A 17,822-nucleotide genomic window follows, 5' to 3' on the forward strand; every position below is an offset into this window, starting at 1 on the left:
CTCATGCTTGTGAAGCATCAAGTTGGGTTTAAAGTCCCTTTCATTTTGTGAGAAAAGTTAGAAAAATCTTGGATCATTCTCATCTCAAATTACCCATGGAGAGTAATGTGTACATGCCACTAGGAAGGCCAAGCCAATTTTTGAGTTATAGTTCTTTGGTTGTTGGATAAGAAGGAGGTTCCCTTCTCTCTTTCATCCCCTTCACCTCTTGAGCAGTTTGCAAGGTGTTTTGTTAATTTTGTCTAACATGTGGTCTCCTCGGGTGTGAAGCAATACAAGTGTGCATATGTGTTTGGTTGTTGGTGTTTTCTTTTCACTTTTGCTCAAGGAGGTCAAGTGTAAGTCCTGCAAAGGGATTTTTTTTATTTGCATGGTCTCCCTAGAGAGGTATGTATGATTGGTCATCCCAGGAGTCCTCTTAGTGTGCATTGGGTTGTTTAGGCTTGCTAAGTTTCTTTGGGGTTGCTACTAAGGGAGTCAAGTTTTAGTTTTCTTTTGTTATTCTATCATATTCCACCCATAGACTAGATGGTGCCCCATTTTTGTAGTTACTTATGGATTCCATAGAGGGTATAAAGGTCACTTCTGCCTGGGAGCTTTCCTTGGGTTAGCAAGTTTTGATAGCCTTATAGCTAGAGCATTAAAGATGGATGCTAGAAAGAAGAGAACGTCTTTAACATTGAGTAGCTCAAGTTTAAAAAGCTCAACATCATCTACAAGATCCATTAGTTCAAGATCTAATGAAGAGATAAATAGAAAGATTAAGTCAACATGCAAGAAAGATAGATAATGCAAAAAATTGAAGGATTGTCCAAGCAAGTAAAATCGATTTTTAGGACATGGAGCCACGATCCTAGTAGAGATGAAAAATCGATTTTTAGGACATGGAGCCACGATCCTAGTAGAGATGAAAAATGATGTTTTCATTGCAAGACGGTGATAAACCAAACTACTAAAGAATGAAAGAAGTGTGGCTACAAAACAACAATGGCCATTTGTGTAAGTACTACAAGAATAGGTTGAGTGTGGAATGCCACACTAATGTAAGGATGATTGCCAAAGGAGAAGGAAATGAGAGGCCATAATGAATAGGTACTAGTTTCTTGAAAAGAGTTCTAGAATGCAAAGTAATTAAGATTGATAGGGTTAGTATAATATTGGTAGCAATATGAATACCAATTATGTTACATACACTTGGCAAGAAGAAGCTAAAAAGTTAAGCTAATAAAAGCCGATGTAGAGTAAGAAAGGGCCAAGGAGACCATAGAAAAGTAAGCACACTTAATATGAGGGTGAGTGTTTAGCTAAGGATGTTACAGCCCAAGATGCTCTGAATGAGAGATCAAGAGTGATGAAAAGATGGACAATTCTCATCTTAAAATAAGAGAGGGGATATTGGAACTCATAGAGACAAAAAATTCTTAGTGTTGAGTCAAGGGCACCAAGAAACAAAAAGTCAAGTGCTCACATGAGATAGAATTAAGATCTTTAAAAACTTAAAAGGATGATTAAGAGGCTAAGAAGGAATGAGAGAGATCCTATAGGTGCTATATAGAGGTAAGGTCCCATAAAAGTTCTTTCTTATACTCCCACAACTCACTCTCAATGACCTCTGAATAAATCTTATAAGATTCTACTTGAAGATGGACAACTTGGTCTCTACAATATCATTACAATCTACTCTATCCCACTATGCCTTACTCTAATTATAAAAGACCTTGTGCGCCTGATGTTACAGATATATATTTTATCATATTTTTTATGAATTAATAATCTTACAACAATATGTTTAATTGAATTTATGCAGGATTCAGTTTAATGGAATATGCAACTGGGCACAAGATTAATGTATAGGTGTAAATGTGCACATAGTCATTTTATGTAACAAGGGCCGCTAGTAATTTTATTTGGGCAAAGGTTTTTATATGTACAAATCTTAGGAGACTTCATATGGTTAAAAAAGTGTAAATCAATACCCTAAAAGTGGGAAAAGGAAGCCTAATTTGTACGCTCATCTATTCTTAGCTCCTTGGGCTATTTTTATGAAATAAAATTGTCTAAATACTCATGTCGTGGAAGTGCAGCTACACGGCATGGGGGGGGAGATTGCACCCAATCTTGTCTTGATGGTGATGTTATTCTTTATCTCTTGCTTTATGTTATGCTATGTGATTTGATTTTTCAATTTAATTCAAGTCTTTGTTTTGATTTTTGATATAATTTATGAGTTTTTTAAATTATTTCTTCAAGAAGATTAAAGGGTCCCATGATAGCTGTCACAAGACCATTTAATCTTCTTGAAGAAATATTTAAATACTCACAAAATACATAAAAAAATTTAAGACAAACACTTGAATTAAATTTAAATTAATTAACATAGCATAACACAAAAGCAAAGAAAATAAAATAGCATCACCATCAAGACCTGATTGGGTGCAATCTTCCCCCCCCATGCCGTGTAGCTCCACTTCCACGACATGAGTACTATTAGAGAAGTTTATTTCATAAAAATAGCCCAAGGAGCTAAGAATAGATTAGCGTAAAAATTGGGCTTCCTTTTCCCACTTTTGGGGTATTGCTTTACACATTTTTAACCATATGAAGTCTCCTAAGTTTTGTACATATAAAAACCTTTGCCCGAATAAAATTGCTAGTGGGCCTTGTTACCTAAAATGACTATGTACACATTTACACCTATACATTAGTCTTGTGCCCACTTGCATATTCCATTAAACTAATTCCTGCGCACAAATTAAATTAAACATATTGTTGTAAGATTATTAATTCATCAAAAATATGATAAAATATATACTTGTAAACATATTTTTAGAGAGGTTTTAGGGTTCAAAGATGTTGATGCCAGGGTTTGAGGAGTCATTGTTTTCTTAGAAAAATCAATTTTCTTTTCACAATTAAAAGCTAGAGAAATAGCTGAGCTAAGAGAATGTGGTCGAAACATATTTACCTAAGATCGAATTGTAGGTTTCAAACCTGCTACAAACTTTCTTCTTTGATCCTTAGTGTGAACCTTCTCGATTACCTGCATTTGTAATAAAGTCTGTCAAAACTTGTCTACATAAGTTGATATATTTTCTGTGTTAGGATACCATCGTTGTCGAGTCTTAGCTTTGTATTGTGAAGGTAGGAAATGTTTCTTTAAGAGTTTTTGAAACTTTTTCCATGTTGAAGGTCTATGTTCATCTTGTTTGATCACATTTCACCATAAGGCAGTACTTTCGATCAAGTGATTTAAAACACATTTAATTTTATCATTTTTTGAGAATTTTTCGCTAGAGAAATAATCATCTAGTTGGCTAATCCAAGTAATGAGAACTTGTGCATCCTTTTTGCCATCATAATTTTGGAAAGTGGATGCCTTTCGACTAATTCATGAGTCTTTCTTAGAATTTTGAGCACGCAATGTAGCTCAGTGTGTCTAACTTGATCACTTTCCTCCTCATCTGAGTCGGAAGAATCAGAAGTATCATGTTTGCGTTTGTTACACTTGACTTGATACTCTAATTTGCACGGGAGTTCTCATTTATTAGTAATTTGTTCTTGAAGTGCTAAGATTTGTTCTTGAACCATGGGTGGAATGGGTAAAGTAGTCATTGTAACTAAATTAAGACAGAGAGTTTTAGCTTCACACAAAATGATGGGTTCACTTTCGTCTATAAAAGATTTGAGAGTTTTGAATTTATTTGTTGAATTGTTGCCCTTTGTGAGGAGTAATGAGGATAAAATTGTTAAATCTTTTTAGCAAAAACTTGCTCTAAAAGGAGCTATGGGGTTTTTCTCTTCTCTACTAAGAGAAATGATGAAGTTTCTCTCTTGAGTTTTTGGGTCTTTGTGGGTTTTCTCTCTTCTAATTTTTGGTCACAAAAAAATTGTACCCAAAGGAGAGAGAGAGAGATAGATGGTAATGGAATAAAGTGTGTGCGCGTGTATATATATATATATATAAAGTTTGTTGTAAAAGGGGATTTATCAAAGTTTTTAATATTAAAGCTTAAGAAATCTATTTGTGTATGATTTGGTGGAGAATAGCTCTATTGTTTGCTTTATAAAGAATGCCTTTTGCTTAATTTTTAGCTTAAATCGTTGTTTTTGTTGTCGTTAATTTAGTTTTTAATATGAGATGTACTCCTTGTAAGAGACTAGATGATTTATTTCTCACTGATTGATTTATGATTGGTCTAAAGAGGAAGAGGCTTCATAGCCATCACCTACAGGTCTAGACACTACAACTTTGATGAGTATTGGTGTGAGGTAATAAACCTAGCAAACAATATTCAAGACATGGTTGTAGAAGTCATCCATCCAAACCAAGAGACAAGAAAGTGTACTATGAGACCCTTGTCCTCTTTGTATTATAGTAGAATCACACTGAGGGTAAAGCAACCTACTTGAGGCCTCATATCACAATGTACTAACGCTTGGCTACTATTGTATTAACTCCTCTCATCTTAACTAGAATAATCCTAGTAAAGATAGAGATACCACAGGCATGTAGAATAGCAACGGTGTCCAAATCTATAATTTGGATCAGTGCCTATGGAAATGGTCCAATGGAATACTTATGGTAATTCCACTCTAAGAGAATGTGACAAAAAGCTAGAATGAATTCAATCTGAATGAACTTCATGTACGTAATATGAGAATAAGCATTATACAAAAAATAGGCCACTTATGGGTGCTCAATCGACCACAATTTAAGTATATGTGAACACTTATGGCTTTATATAATTAAAAATTCAAAGTAATCCTATGCTTTCATAAAGGACCACTACTTCAAGATGATGAGAGTAATACAAAATGCTTTATACTTATGGCCTTGTATATAAAGTAGTACTATGCTTTAATAAAGTAGTACTACTTTAACCACTCGGCTATACATAAAGAGATATATGAAGGAAGGAAGAGGCATGTCGACGCAATGCTCTGTGAAAGAGTGAAAGAAGGCAATCAGGATGTCAAGGACGACAAGTAATACCCATAACAAAAGGCAGTGCACTGTTCGCAATTAGAGATGTGTGCCGGCACCACAAAATATGGGTTTGGAGGAAAGGCAGCTTGGATTGCTAGATTCATCAGTTGTTATATAACTCATATTCAAATACATGTGGTTTCTTATGCATTGCTAAATATGTATCATGTTTTCTATGAATTTAATTTTATATGCTATATGTTTGTAATTGTAAAAAGTACACCCTAAGAGAATGAGAGACCAATTATTGTAGACATCATACTGAAGGCAATACTTGGGAGTGGCTTAAACAAGAGGGAGTGGTGATCGACGATGACATCCAGAGAGCCCAACGTAACTATGAGTGGTGACCGACGATGACATCTAGAGGGCCCGACATAACTATGCAGTGCGTAGTTGATCCTGCATGATTTATATGAGTGTCTTTTAGCACTAAATATGCTTTTTCATATGTAATATAGGAGGAGGATGAAAGTGGCCAGGATGAAGGTGAAGGTGGTGGTGGTAGGGAGTTCAGGAATATAAATGACGATGAGGAGGAGGATGATTAAATTTGAAGATAAACTTCAACGTAATCTTAGTACGAAGATTGTCTTAGTTTGCTTATTTTGAAATAATATTTCAACCTTATATATCTTTATTAGCAATATAATATGAGCATCTTGTTTAACTTGATGTGGACTACTCATAATATATATTTGTATTTCTTAATGAAGCCTTTTATAATATATTATAATTGTATACTTTTAATTTGTTTATGCAGTCTTTTTTGGGAGGGAGGGGAGGCGAATGGGAGAATTGTATACTTTTAATTTGTTTATGCAGTCTTTTTTTTGGGAGGAACAGAATGGGGAAGAGAGAAACATATCAAATCTGCTTCTCTCTCCCATTCGCCTCCCCTCCCTCCCTCCCCCCAATTTTTTTCCTTATGCAGCACGACTATGCACGTGGCTATGTACATGGCTGTAACTGCAGCGCGACTATGCACGTGGTTATGCACGTGGCTATGTACATGGCTCTAACTGCGTGCCCCTAGCTGCACGAGATAAATTTAACACTCCAAAATTCTTTTAGTGGAGCATGGTTGTGGACGTGGCTATGCACGCATCCCCTTGTAGTGTAGGTGAAAATATATGGGAAAAAATACTCCTCCTTGTAATACGAAAATACAATGTAATTTTGGAAGGCTTTTTTTCTAGATGCAAGAGGCCCAACCCAGGTGCCCATGTCTCTCTTCAAGGGTTCCAATCTACCCTAGTAAGGTGCCCATGTCTCTCTTCAAGGGTTCCAATCTACCCTAGGGTTTCAATTTACCGTAGGAGGCTCAAAAAAAGAAAGAAACATCCTAGATGTTTGGTGTGGGTGTCGGAGATATGTTCACGTCAAAGATGGTGATGAATTGTTCTCTTCGACGTTGACGCTCGGGCGAGTTCATCTGCCAGATATTTCGAAACGTCGCCATTTTGCAAATAGCAATATCTTCCGTCTACGCTACCCTATAATACCTAGAGGTGACTACAGATCTGCCTTTGCAGCGCGCGCTCTCTCTCTCTCTCTCTCTCTCTTTCTCTTTCTCTCATATGCACACAGAGACACAATCTCTCTCTCTCTCTCTCTCTCTCTCTCTCTCTCACACACACAGGAAGGCTGTGTGTGACTACAGATCCGCCTTTGCAGCAATCTCTCTCTCTCTCTCTCTCTCTCTGTCATACACACACAGACACAATCTCTCTCTCTCTCTCTCTCTCTCTCTCTCTCTCTCTCTGTCATACATACACACACAGATCCGCCTTTGCAGCAATCTCTCTCTCTCTCTCTCTCTCTCTCTCACACACACACACACATTCTCTCTCTCTCTCTCTCACACACAAACACACACACGCGCGCGCGCACCCTCTCCCCATTGATTGGTCACGTTGCAGGTGACAATATACTCAGCTTGGATTGACTACATATGCGCCCTCGGATCAAGATCTCTCTCAGTCTGTCTGTCTGTCTGTCTGTCTCCCTCTCTCTCTCTCTCTCTCTCTCTCTCACACACACACACACACCCGCGCCCCACAGATGAGTCGCGTTAACGCAGGTGACAGTATACTCCGCTTGGATCTGACAATGCCAAGCAGCGCAACGCATGAAAAACAGGTGCCGTGGAGTGATGAAAAGCATCGTGCTTATCTCAACTTCGTGGAAGCCACCTTTGTGAGAAACCTCTTCAAGCAGCGGTACTGCGCTTTAGATGTCTGTGGCCGTTCTCCTCATCATGGTCCTCATCACCTTATCAAATCAAGGCCTCAACCTTACTCTTCATTTCAATATCCTAAGGTGAGATGTCTCCGCTTCTATTCTGCGTTAATACGTTTGATTTTGTTTTTTGTAATACTTACTTAGCTTATAACGACTGTAAATGCAGATTGATCTCCGACTCCGTAAGATCGTTTCTAAGCTCCGCTTGATTAAATCCAAGCTGAATTTGTGCGAAATTACTCAATTTGTGCTTGCTAGTGTATGTCTTATTCTCATTATAACCTCAAATATTAAATTATCTATTTCCATGCCTGCAGAGATGGCGAACTCGGAGATATTTTGAACGCAAGTGATTTTCGAGAAAAAATAAAATATATTTTTTCTCTCATCGATAGAGGCTCGAATTCTTCGGTTTTATCACCGTGCACTTGGGATTGCAATCTGTTAGTTGAAAGTAAAATTTCAATTTTTATCTCAAAATTATTATTAATTGATGTTGATTCTCCACATACACACTTCAAGAAAACTGCTTTCACGAAGAAATCCGAATTTCTTCCGCGTGAAATATTTAAGAAAACAAAACCAATACTCCAAAAAGTAAAATCTCTCTCAGAAATATTATCGAATCATGATTTTCTTCTTTCCGAGTGAAATGTTTGGAGAAAAAAATACAAAATATTACAATTATCCAACAAGCACATCCTGGGCTCTGCAACCCACAAAAAATGTAAATGATTGTTGAGTAGGAATGGATGAGAACAAATTCCTTGTATAATAGAAAGGGGTTCTTAATTTTTACTCAGGGTGGCAAAAAAAAAGATCGTTGCTTACCTACGTGCTGCAAATCTACAATAATGTAACGTTCTTCTGTAGTAAAACTTCTTCACTACGGTGGAAAAAAACAAAATAAAATTAGTGCCAAAGTGTTTTGTGATATCATAAATGTAATGGAAAAAAATGACATAAAGTAGTGGCAAGGGTTCTGTGATATCATAGATGTAATGGTGATTAGAACTTTGCTCTTTATTATTAGTAGCGTTTTTTCGCCCACATAGGGACCTAAGTCTATCCTATGGGCGCAAAGAATTTCACCCTTGCTTCGACTTCTACACATATCCACACACCCCAATGTCCCACAAGGGGTACTACCCTTCCAAATAAGATCATTTTTAGGAAAGAAGCTATATTCATACACTCTAGTATCACCATGGTAACACCCTTCCAAATAAGTTCGTTTTTGGAAAAGAAGTTGCACTAGTACCAAGTGGCATTTAAGGAATAAAACATGGTAATCAAAATTAATTGAGAAGTGAGTAGCAATGAAAAAGCACATTGCCGCAATTAAATGTCTGCCTATTTGGCCTTTTCCTTCTCATGCAATAAAACCAATAAGAACTTCGTTAAAGGCCATAACATGTGCAACAACATCAAATGTCCCTCTACAATTAATGGGCAGAACTAGATAGCTTCAAAGGTCACAACCTTTAGACAAAATACCTTTGAAAAAATTAATACCTTCATAAACAATTTGGTGGTAGTGTTTTAAAGCTATTGAATTGGTTGTACATACAAGAAGAAAATTCTTGGGTGTGCGCCTCCACTCATGCACCCATACGAGGATGCCGAATGCTAATAGCGAAAAGAGTTATAGAAGCTAGGAAACATTGTTGGTACAATGAAGGGAGATATGGCTCTGATACTAATGCAATGAAGGGATATAGGGGTAGACATGAAGGATGCACTCATGAAGGGAGTACCACCATAGTCGTCATAGGGAGTAGCACCTAGACATAAAACATCAAGCTCAATAAGTGTCGTGGACATTGATGCCCCATCTTGGTGATAGCTTTCGCACTTATGCCACTGGCACAATTGGTGAGATTGCAATTAGTATGTGGGCGCATGATAGGTTGTGTGACAACTCGTGGTGCTATGGACATCGATGACCTGCCTGGGTGATAGCTTTTGCACTTATGCCATTGGCATAGTTGGTGAAATTATGTTTAATATGCTGATAAACGACGATAGGTTGTATGACAGCTTTGGAGTACTAGAGTTCTAAACGACGATAGGTTGTATGTTTAATATGCTGCTAAACGACGATAGGTTGTATGGGCACAAAGAATTTCACCCTGCTTTGACTTCTACACATATCCACACACCCCAATGTCCCACAAGGGGTACTACCCTTCCAAATAAGATCATTTTTGGGAAAGAAGCTATATTCATACACTCTAGACTCTAGTATCACCGGGGTACCACCCTTCCAAATAAGTTCGTTTTTGGAAAAGAAGTTGCAATAGTACCACGTGGCATTTAAGAAATAAAACATGGTAATCAAAATTAATTGAGAAGTGAGTAGCAATGATTGCCACAATCAAATGTTTGCCTATTTGGCCTTTTCCTTCTCATGCAATAAAACCAATAAGAACTTCATTAAAGGCCATAACATGTGCAACAACATCAAATGTCCCCCTACGATTAATGGGCAGATCTAGATAGCTTCAAAGGTCACAACCTTTACACAAAATACCTTTGAAAAAATTAATACCTTCATAAACAATTTGGTGGCAGTGTTTTAAATCTATTGAATTGGTTGAACATGCGAGAAGAAAATTCTTGGGTGTGCTCCACTCATGCACCCACACGAGGATGCCGAATGCTAATAGTGAAAAGAGTTATAGAAGCTAGGAAACATTGTTGGTACAATGAAGGGAGATATAGCTCTAATACTAATGCAATGAAGGGATATCAAAAATATTATCGAATCATGATTTTCTTCTTTCCGAGTGAAATGTTTGGAGAAAAAATATAAATATTACAATTATCCAACAAGCACATCCTGGACTCTGCAACCCACAAAAAATGTAAATGATTGTTGAGTAGGAATGGATGAGAACAAATTCCTTGTATAATAGAAAGGGGTTATTAATTTTTACCCAGGGTGGCAAAAAAAAGATCGTTGTTTACCTACGTACTGCAAATCTACAATAATGTAACGTTCTTCTATAGGAAGTCTTCTTTATTACGGTGGAAAAAATAAAATAAAATTAGTGCCAAAGTGTTTTGTGATATCATAAATGTAATGGAAAAAATGACATAAAGTAGTGACAAGTGTTTTGTGATATCATAGATGTAATGGTGATTAGAACTACTCTTTACTAGTGTCATGACCCGTCTCCGATGGGCAAGAAGCATTTTGCATTTTCAAGGAAGCATTTTCCATGTAGGTACATGCAAAAGAAATATGTGTAAAATCACCCTTCTTTTCCTTTTAGAATCTAGGCACATCGAGTTACACACATAAAGATGTATGTATGTATGTACACGTACATGTACATGTACGTGAAATCCATTGAAACCATACATGCCACAACCGGAAGATATGTGTAAGTGTGTGCACGCCTATGAATACATGTGTGCATGTCACATACACACATGTAAATATGTGTGTCACGGTATGCGCATGCACCCATAAAATTGAAAAAACTATTCAAAATACACACACACACTCTCTCTCTCTCTCTCTCTTTCACACACAAACACACACACACACACACACACACACATTATTCACTAACTTTTAAAATTAAAAAAACTATTCAAGATACACTCTCTCTCTCTCTCTCTCACACGCACACACACACACGCACGCATGCACGCGCACACACACACACATGCCATTTCAAAATTTTAAAAAATTTAAATTTTTATTTTATAAAGTACATTAATGATATATATCATTATTACACACACAAATGATATATATATGATTTAGGATTATTATACCTAATGATATATATATATAATGATGATATATTATATATAATATAATTTATCATTATATAATATATGTGTATATTATATAACGATAATTATATAATATGATATATAATTATCTTATATATAACATATATATATATATATATATATATATATATATCTTGCTCTCCCTCTCTCTCACAGGGGAAAACAGCATGCGCATCGGGCTCTCTCTCTCTCTCTCACACACACACACACACACACCCACCCACCCACCTACACATACGCAGGGGACTGCATGCGCATCGGGCTCTCTCTCTCTCACACACCCACCCACCTACAAACACGCAGGGGACTCTAGGACTGCATGCGCATCGGGCTATCTTTCTCTCTCTCTCTCTCTCTCTCTCTCTCTCTCTCACACACACACACACACACACACACACAGCCAATCAACTACTGCATAGAAACAGATGAAGCAAGGGACTCAGCAGACCTCAGGCTTACCTCAGCCGCGTGCAGAACTCAAGGGAGCAGACGGAGTAGAACTCGGGGGAGCAGATGGTGCAAAACTCGAGGGATGTCACCTGAGAAGCAAATGACATCTCTCTCTCTCTCTCTCTCTCTCTCTCTCTCTCTCTCTCTCTCTCTCTCTCTCTCTCTCTCTCTCTCTCTCGTGTGCGCTAATTAGAGATTAATATAGAATATTAAAGATTACAGATTAATTATAGATGCATGTTTTGTAGGTTGAGAGAGAGCACCGCCGGCATGAGACTTACCTCTATAGAGAGGAAGACAAAGCGAGAGAAGAGCGAGAGAGGCGGACGCGAGGGCCTACCGAATGCAACCAAGGGGAGGGCTGGGGGAGGGCAGGACGATTTCAAAATGATTTCAAAAAGACAGGAGCTGGCGACTTCAATTGGCTGCCGCCTGGACCTCCTCTGCATCCGCCTCCTACAATAGAAGTTGGCGGCTGCTAGCAGTGAACACTCCTCTGTATCCGCCTCCTGCAACAATAGAAGTTGGCGGCTGCATGTACGAACGACCCGAACATGGCAGACTCCGTGTAACGCAAAAAAAAGTGGACATGTGTACACAACCAGAATAAGCCATGTTGATTATTAGTAGCATTTTTTTCCCACATAGGGACCTAAGTCTAACCTATGAAGAATTTCACCCTACTTCTACTTTTACACATATACAAATACCCCAATGTCCCACAAGGGGGGTACTACTCTTCCAAGTAAGATCATTTTTGGGAAAGAAGCTATATTCATACACTCTCGTATCACAAAGGTAACACCCTTCCAAATAAGATTGTTTTTGGAAAAGAAGTTGCAATAGTACCACGTGGCATTTAAGAACTAAAACATGGTAATCAAAATTTATTGAGAAGTGAGTAGCAATGAAAAAGCACATTGCGGTGGCAATTAAATGTCTACCTACTTGGCCTTTTCCTTCTCATGCAATAAAACCAGTAAGAACTTCATTAAAGGCCATAACATGTGCAACAACATCAAATGTCCCCCTACGATTAATGGGCAGATCTACATAGCTTCAAAGGTCACAACCTTTAGACAAAATACCTTGAAAAAATTAATACCTTCATAAACAATTTGGTGGGAGTGTTTTAAAGCTATTGAATTGGTTGCACATACGAGAAGAAAATTCTTGGGTGTGCTCCCCTCATGCACCCACACAAGGATGCCGAATGCTAATAGCGAAAAGAGTTATAGAAGCTAGGAAACATTGTTGGTACAATGAAGGGAGATATGGCTCTGATACTAATGCAATGATTGAATTTGTGTAGTTTTCTTTGCTCCATGGTGATACATTTGACTAACTTGATGATGATTGATTGTGGACAGAAAGTGAATCTTAGCAAACTCAAAATAACAGCGTAATGCATTCGTGCAATATTGTAATTTGTAGACGATTCAGCTTGGTAACTTTTTATTACATTGTTATACATATATCCCTACGTAACATAATTAAATCCTTTGCTTAAAGTAGTTTGCTTGGGAGGATGGGGATGCATTATAAAAGTATTGAGCTTGATTTGATCTTGAGTCTTTCTTCATGCTAATGTATTTGCTAGCTAATAAGCAAGAGAGAGAGAGAGAGAGAGAGAGAGAGAGAGAGAGACTTATTCACCTTCATCTTTAGATATGGAGGGTCTGTCTCTATGGTAATGTCTCATGGTAATGTCTCATAGGGGGAGATGTAAAAAGAGTAAATCTCAGCCCTCAATAGCCTCGTTCATGTCCAAAGTGGTTAATGAATGCAATACATGAGAGTGAGAGCTCGCCAAATGATGCTCTAGATTGCTTCAGAGTCTTCATCAACCAATCCCAAAAGGAGGTGGAGAAATCAATGGAATCTTCTTCATCCTTGGGCATACTTGTGCAAGTAGGTTCTCTTGGTGAATCTATCTCTATTGGAAGAGCATATGTACAACATACGTTGGATGCTTTAAATAATAGGTTTCTTGACCTTGGAGTCTTCAACTCAATTAGGTTATTCAATCCTTCCGCATATCCTCCGGATCCGTTTGATAGAGGAAAACAGACCACATAATGGTTGGAAAGGCTTATCAATAAGCGGAATGTTGATAGTCCAATCATAGAAATCAAAAGGTGTCTTGGTGAACGAGAGGATTTTGTGGGTATGCTATATAAAGTGGCTAGGAATATTAGGGGTATGTATGATTATTGGAAAATTTGTAGCAATACAAAAACATGGTGGGATATATATCCAGGGTTGATGCACTTGTGGGCAAATAATACAAAAACATGGTGGGAGATATATCCAGGGTTGATGCACAAGCATTGTTGTTCTGACCAGCACGACATCGCGTGAACGGGGCTGCTTTGGTCAAAATGCTATTAAAACTAACTTGAGATGTGGTTTGTGCTTGGAAACCCTTATACCTTGATGTTGTTATCACTTAATGCAAGTGAAGTGTCTCAAATTCATTGGAATGATGCCTTTAGTACTTGGTTGCAAACGAATATATAGGCGGGCAATGCCATTACAGTTATGCATGATTTTATGCCATTGCTGTATGCTTTTATGCCATCGGTGGACTGTATAGATTGGTCGGTTGCATTTGGACAAAGGTTTCATTTTGGGGAAAAGTCATGGGTGGCTGGGCTATACAGGTTGTAGGTTACATTTTGGAAAAGATTTATTTGGGAAATAGTTGATTGCTGGTTTTGGGAAAAGTTGATGGCTAGGCTACGACTATTTTGTCACATTTCAGAACATGAACATGCATAACATATGCATTTGTTGGATAGGTAGTTGAGGACCCTGCACATACTAGTTTTGGGGGCCATTTCAGCCACTAGTATGCATAGCACATGCATATGGCTGCATTGGTAATCCTTTGGTAGTGAAGCAAAGTATATTGCAACATTGCATCATGATGTTTAACACATGTATTGGCTATCTTATGTGGTGATGAAGAAAAGTATATTACAACATTGCATGTGTATCAAAAGTATATTCGGCATGTATTACATTCGAGCATATCTATGAAGGGAAGTATGTACATGTGGTGCTTGTGAAGGGAAGTACTTTTAAACATGTACATGTGGTGCTTGTGAAGGGAAGTACTTTTAAACATGTACATGTGGTGTTTCTGTGTTGTCGCTACTTCTTTCTAAGCTCACTCATTCATGTGTACCACCATGACTAGTTTAGTATCACGAGTTTCAAGGTGCTCAGTAAGAGTTTAAACCTAAGTTTTATCTTAAAGTTTCAAAATTTAAATATTTATATTTTGTTTGATTTTTTGTCTACTTTGTACTAACTTTCTAGTGTGGGAGGGGGGGAGTTGGTTCTCTCCCATGGTTATGGTGAAGAGAACCAACTCCCCTTCGCCCGCCGCCGCGACGAAGAGAGCTTGGTGTAGCCACTCTATGTGGTGAAGGGGTTCAACTCCCCTACTCTTTCTCTTTATGTGGTAAAGGAGCGGGCCCTCACAACAGCGTTGGAGATTGCGATCTTGGAGATGTACTTATTCGAGGCCGCTTACATCATCTCTCCTATCATAGGTAGGCTTGAATCCTATCTACTTTGCTATTCAAAAATTTTCCATACGCATGAAAATTTACTTTTGGATGATCATTATGTTATCATTTACACTATGATGAATAAAGATGCTTTTCAATTTTATTTGTACATGATAGTAATAAATGTGGTGTTTTTGGTAGCATGCTTGGATAAAGCTTCTTTTAATCAATATATTAATAGCATTGTCTAAGATAATACTTGGGCTTTGTTTTAATATGATTTTGTTGTGAGAAAAAGAAGTCTTCCACTTTGAATATTGCTAATATCTTATGATATTAAAAAAAACTAGTCTTATGATAATACTTGGGCTTTGTTTTAATATGATTTTGTTGTGAGAAAAAGAAGTCCACTTTGAATATTGCTAATATCTTATGATATAAAAAAAAGAAGTCTTTCATTTTAAAAATAATACGTGTCATTTTTTAGTCATATATGAAAAGCCGTGATAAAAATTACATGTCAATTGAAATATTGTCGGTGCCTCGCACTGCGTTTTTTAAACGCTTGACTTGACTGACTGACTCGTGAGGCGAATTTTTGGCCCTAGGCTGGCCTAGATAAACACGGCACTCTTGTAAACCGTTTTAAACGCTCGACTGACTTTGAAGGCGCCTGGCGTTGAATTTGGGCACTCGCGAGTATATCTTCCCCAGTGACCCCAACCCACTGCTGTGCGGTGATCATATCATACCAACCAACTTATCAACACATACATTGCTGCTGGTCATCAGCGTTAGACGTATGGCGCGGCTAGTGTGGGCCCCCCTCATCATAGCAGCATTGTGCGCAGTATCAGGTACTTGATGATGTCAATCTTATGTGTAATGCGAGGTTTTTTAATCGGTTGTTGGCTGTGTGATTAATGTTGCATTATGTGGTTATCTTAATATCGCTATAAATCGGATGATTTATCTTAGCTAGTTTACTGCTCTGTGCGTGGCTAATTCGATTACTGTCAATGGCATCAGCTTAATTAAGATTATATTTTGCTGCAGGTTGCAGCGCCACCAGTTTCAATGTTGTGAATCAGTGCTCCTACACCGTGTGGCCGGCGTCGTGGTCGACGGCGTCTGGTGGTGGAGGCTCGGAGCTGGCTCCGGGTGGTACGTGGGTGCTCACGGTAGGCGCTGGCTGGTCCGGACGAGTGTGGGGGCGAACGGGCTGCAGTGGATCCGGCACCAGCTGCGCTTCGGGAGACTGTGGGGGCTTGGTGTGCACCGGCAGCGGGCAGCCGGCCACGCTATTCGAGATTACTGTGGACGGCGGAAACAACCTGGACTACTATGATATCTGCACCATCGACGCCGACGCCTTCAGCCTGCCCATGAGCGTTACGCCCTCCACTGGCGGTTGCACCTCACTCTCCAGCTGCGTCGATGCCAACTGCCCCCAACCCAGCTGCGTCACCGATTGCTCCAGCTGCACCCAGAGTTGTGGTTGCACCCAGACTTGTGCCTACGGTGGCTCCTACACCATCACCTTCTGCTAAAACACAACGGCTTTGCACGATATTAGTGCATCAAAATAAATAAAACTATAATAAAACTATGTAATCTAACCCAAGCATATACTTAAAAGCTTCACATATCATAGCTTCTTGTTAGGGTTAGGTTCTCGATATAATGTTTTGAATTCGGAAATAAAATAAAACAATTATGTTCTTTTTTTTTTGGTTATAACAGCGGAATATATTTAAAAAAATGAGGTTACAAGAGCCCATGTGGAAGGTCCATGGGGAGACACTATGACCAGATGAACCCTTCAGAAAGAAAGGGTAAAAACTCTGAAACAAAACAGGAACTGAGCTAAATCATATCCTAAACAGTTCGGCCAGCACCAGTAAATGTAAAAAAGGAGTACAACAGTTCAAAGACAAATCCTGATGACCAGCCCCTCTTCAATTCCGGGAGAGAGGATAGTTAAACATAGTGCGGAGGAGATTGAGGCCAAGACTGCAGCATAACTACTCTGATGACCCAGTTTGACATACAAATCCTGAAGTACAGATTGAGGAGTGGCCAACCAGCCCCAGTTGGAGCTAGCCTGACTTCTATTCCAGGCGAGAGGCTGGGAAAAAAACATGAGCAGAAGCTTGGGGCCATGGGGGCTTAAGGAACCCCACAGAAGCTTCCTGAATCCTGGACATAGTACTCGGAATTCTGAAGCCTTCTTTGACATTCCAGATGAAGCTCTTGTATCATCGTTTCCTTTGTTTGGCCATGCGAGGAGACATGGAATCTCTTCCATTTCCTCCAAGGTAGGTCTTGCCACCGGTCCACCTCCAAGGTAGGTCTTGCCACTCACTGGACCCTTTAACGTGGCAGTCCGTCAGAATTATGTTTCTTTGGCATGTATGGAAACAACGTAATGAAGCTCTATTTTCTTGACAGTGTACTCAAACTAATACATCAGCTTCAGCCGAAACAATTATGTTCTCAAAAGCCACAACTCAGGACTAACAGCGCTAAAGTTTGAAGACCCTTCCAAAAGGATGATTAATTTCCCTTACGAACAAGGTTAGAAAAAAATTTATCCTAAAAAGAAAATATGAGTTTTTTGGGAGAAAAAAAGAACTTTAGGGTATATCTCTTCACACATAAACGGACAATGAAGCCTTCAACGTGGCAGGCTTTATGCCTCATTTATTTATTGTAATCGTCATCTTCAATATGGGACTAAAATTTTGTTTCACATTAATTAGTTGGTAGAAGGGCTCCAAGGTTTGAGGTCAAAGTTGATTAATCTCTGTTGA

The 17,822-nt window shown here is 38.6% G+C and overlaps 2 protein-coding genes across 2 annotated transcripts; both read left to right on the plus strand.

Moving 5' to 3' along the window:
• The first annotated feature begins 6,838 nt into the window (after positions 1-6,838).
• On the plus strand, positions 6,839-8,061 carry LOC147612660 (uncharacterized). Its single transcript, XM_086782824.1, has 3 exons — positions 6,839-7,309; positions 7,398-7,449; positions 7,547-8,061. The coding sequence occupies exons 1-3, from the start codon at positions 7,052-7,054 to the stop codon at positions 7,582-7,584; spliced, it is 348 nt and encodes a 115-aa protein (XP_086638950.1). The 5' UTR covers positions 6,839-7,051; the 3' UTR covers positions 7,585-8,061.
• A 7,674-nt stretch (positions 8,062-15,735) lies between these two features.
• On the plus strand, positions 15,736-16,732 carry LOC147612661 (thaumatin-like pathogenesis-related protein 4). Its single transcript, XM_086782825.1, has 2 exons — positions 15,736-15,866; positions 16,066-16,732. Exons 1-2 carry the CDS (start codon positions 15,812-15,814, stop codon positions 16,557-16,559), a joined length of 549 nt encoding a protein of 182 aa, XP_086638951.1. The 5' UTR covers positions 15,736-15,811; the 3' UTR covers positions 16,560-16,732.
• Positions 16,733-17,822: the final 1,090 nt, after the last annotated feature.

Source organism: Cibotium barometz, chromosome 45, assembly GCF_041138505.1.
Source record: "Cibotium barometz isolate CiBa-2024 chromosome 45, ASM4113850v1, whole genome shotgun sequence".
Taxonomy (NCBI): domain Eukaryota; kingdom Viridiplantae; phylum Streptophyta; class Polypodiopsida; order Cyatheales; family Cibotiaceae; genus Cibotium; species Cibotium barometz.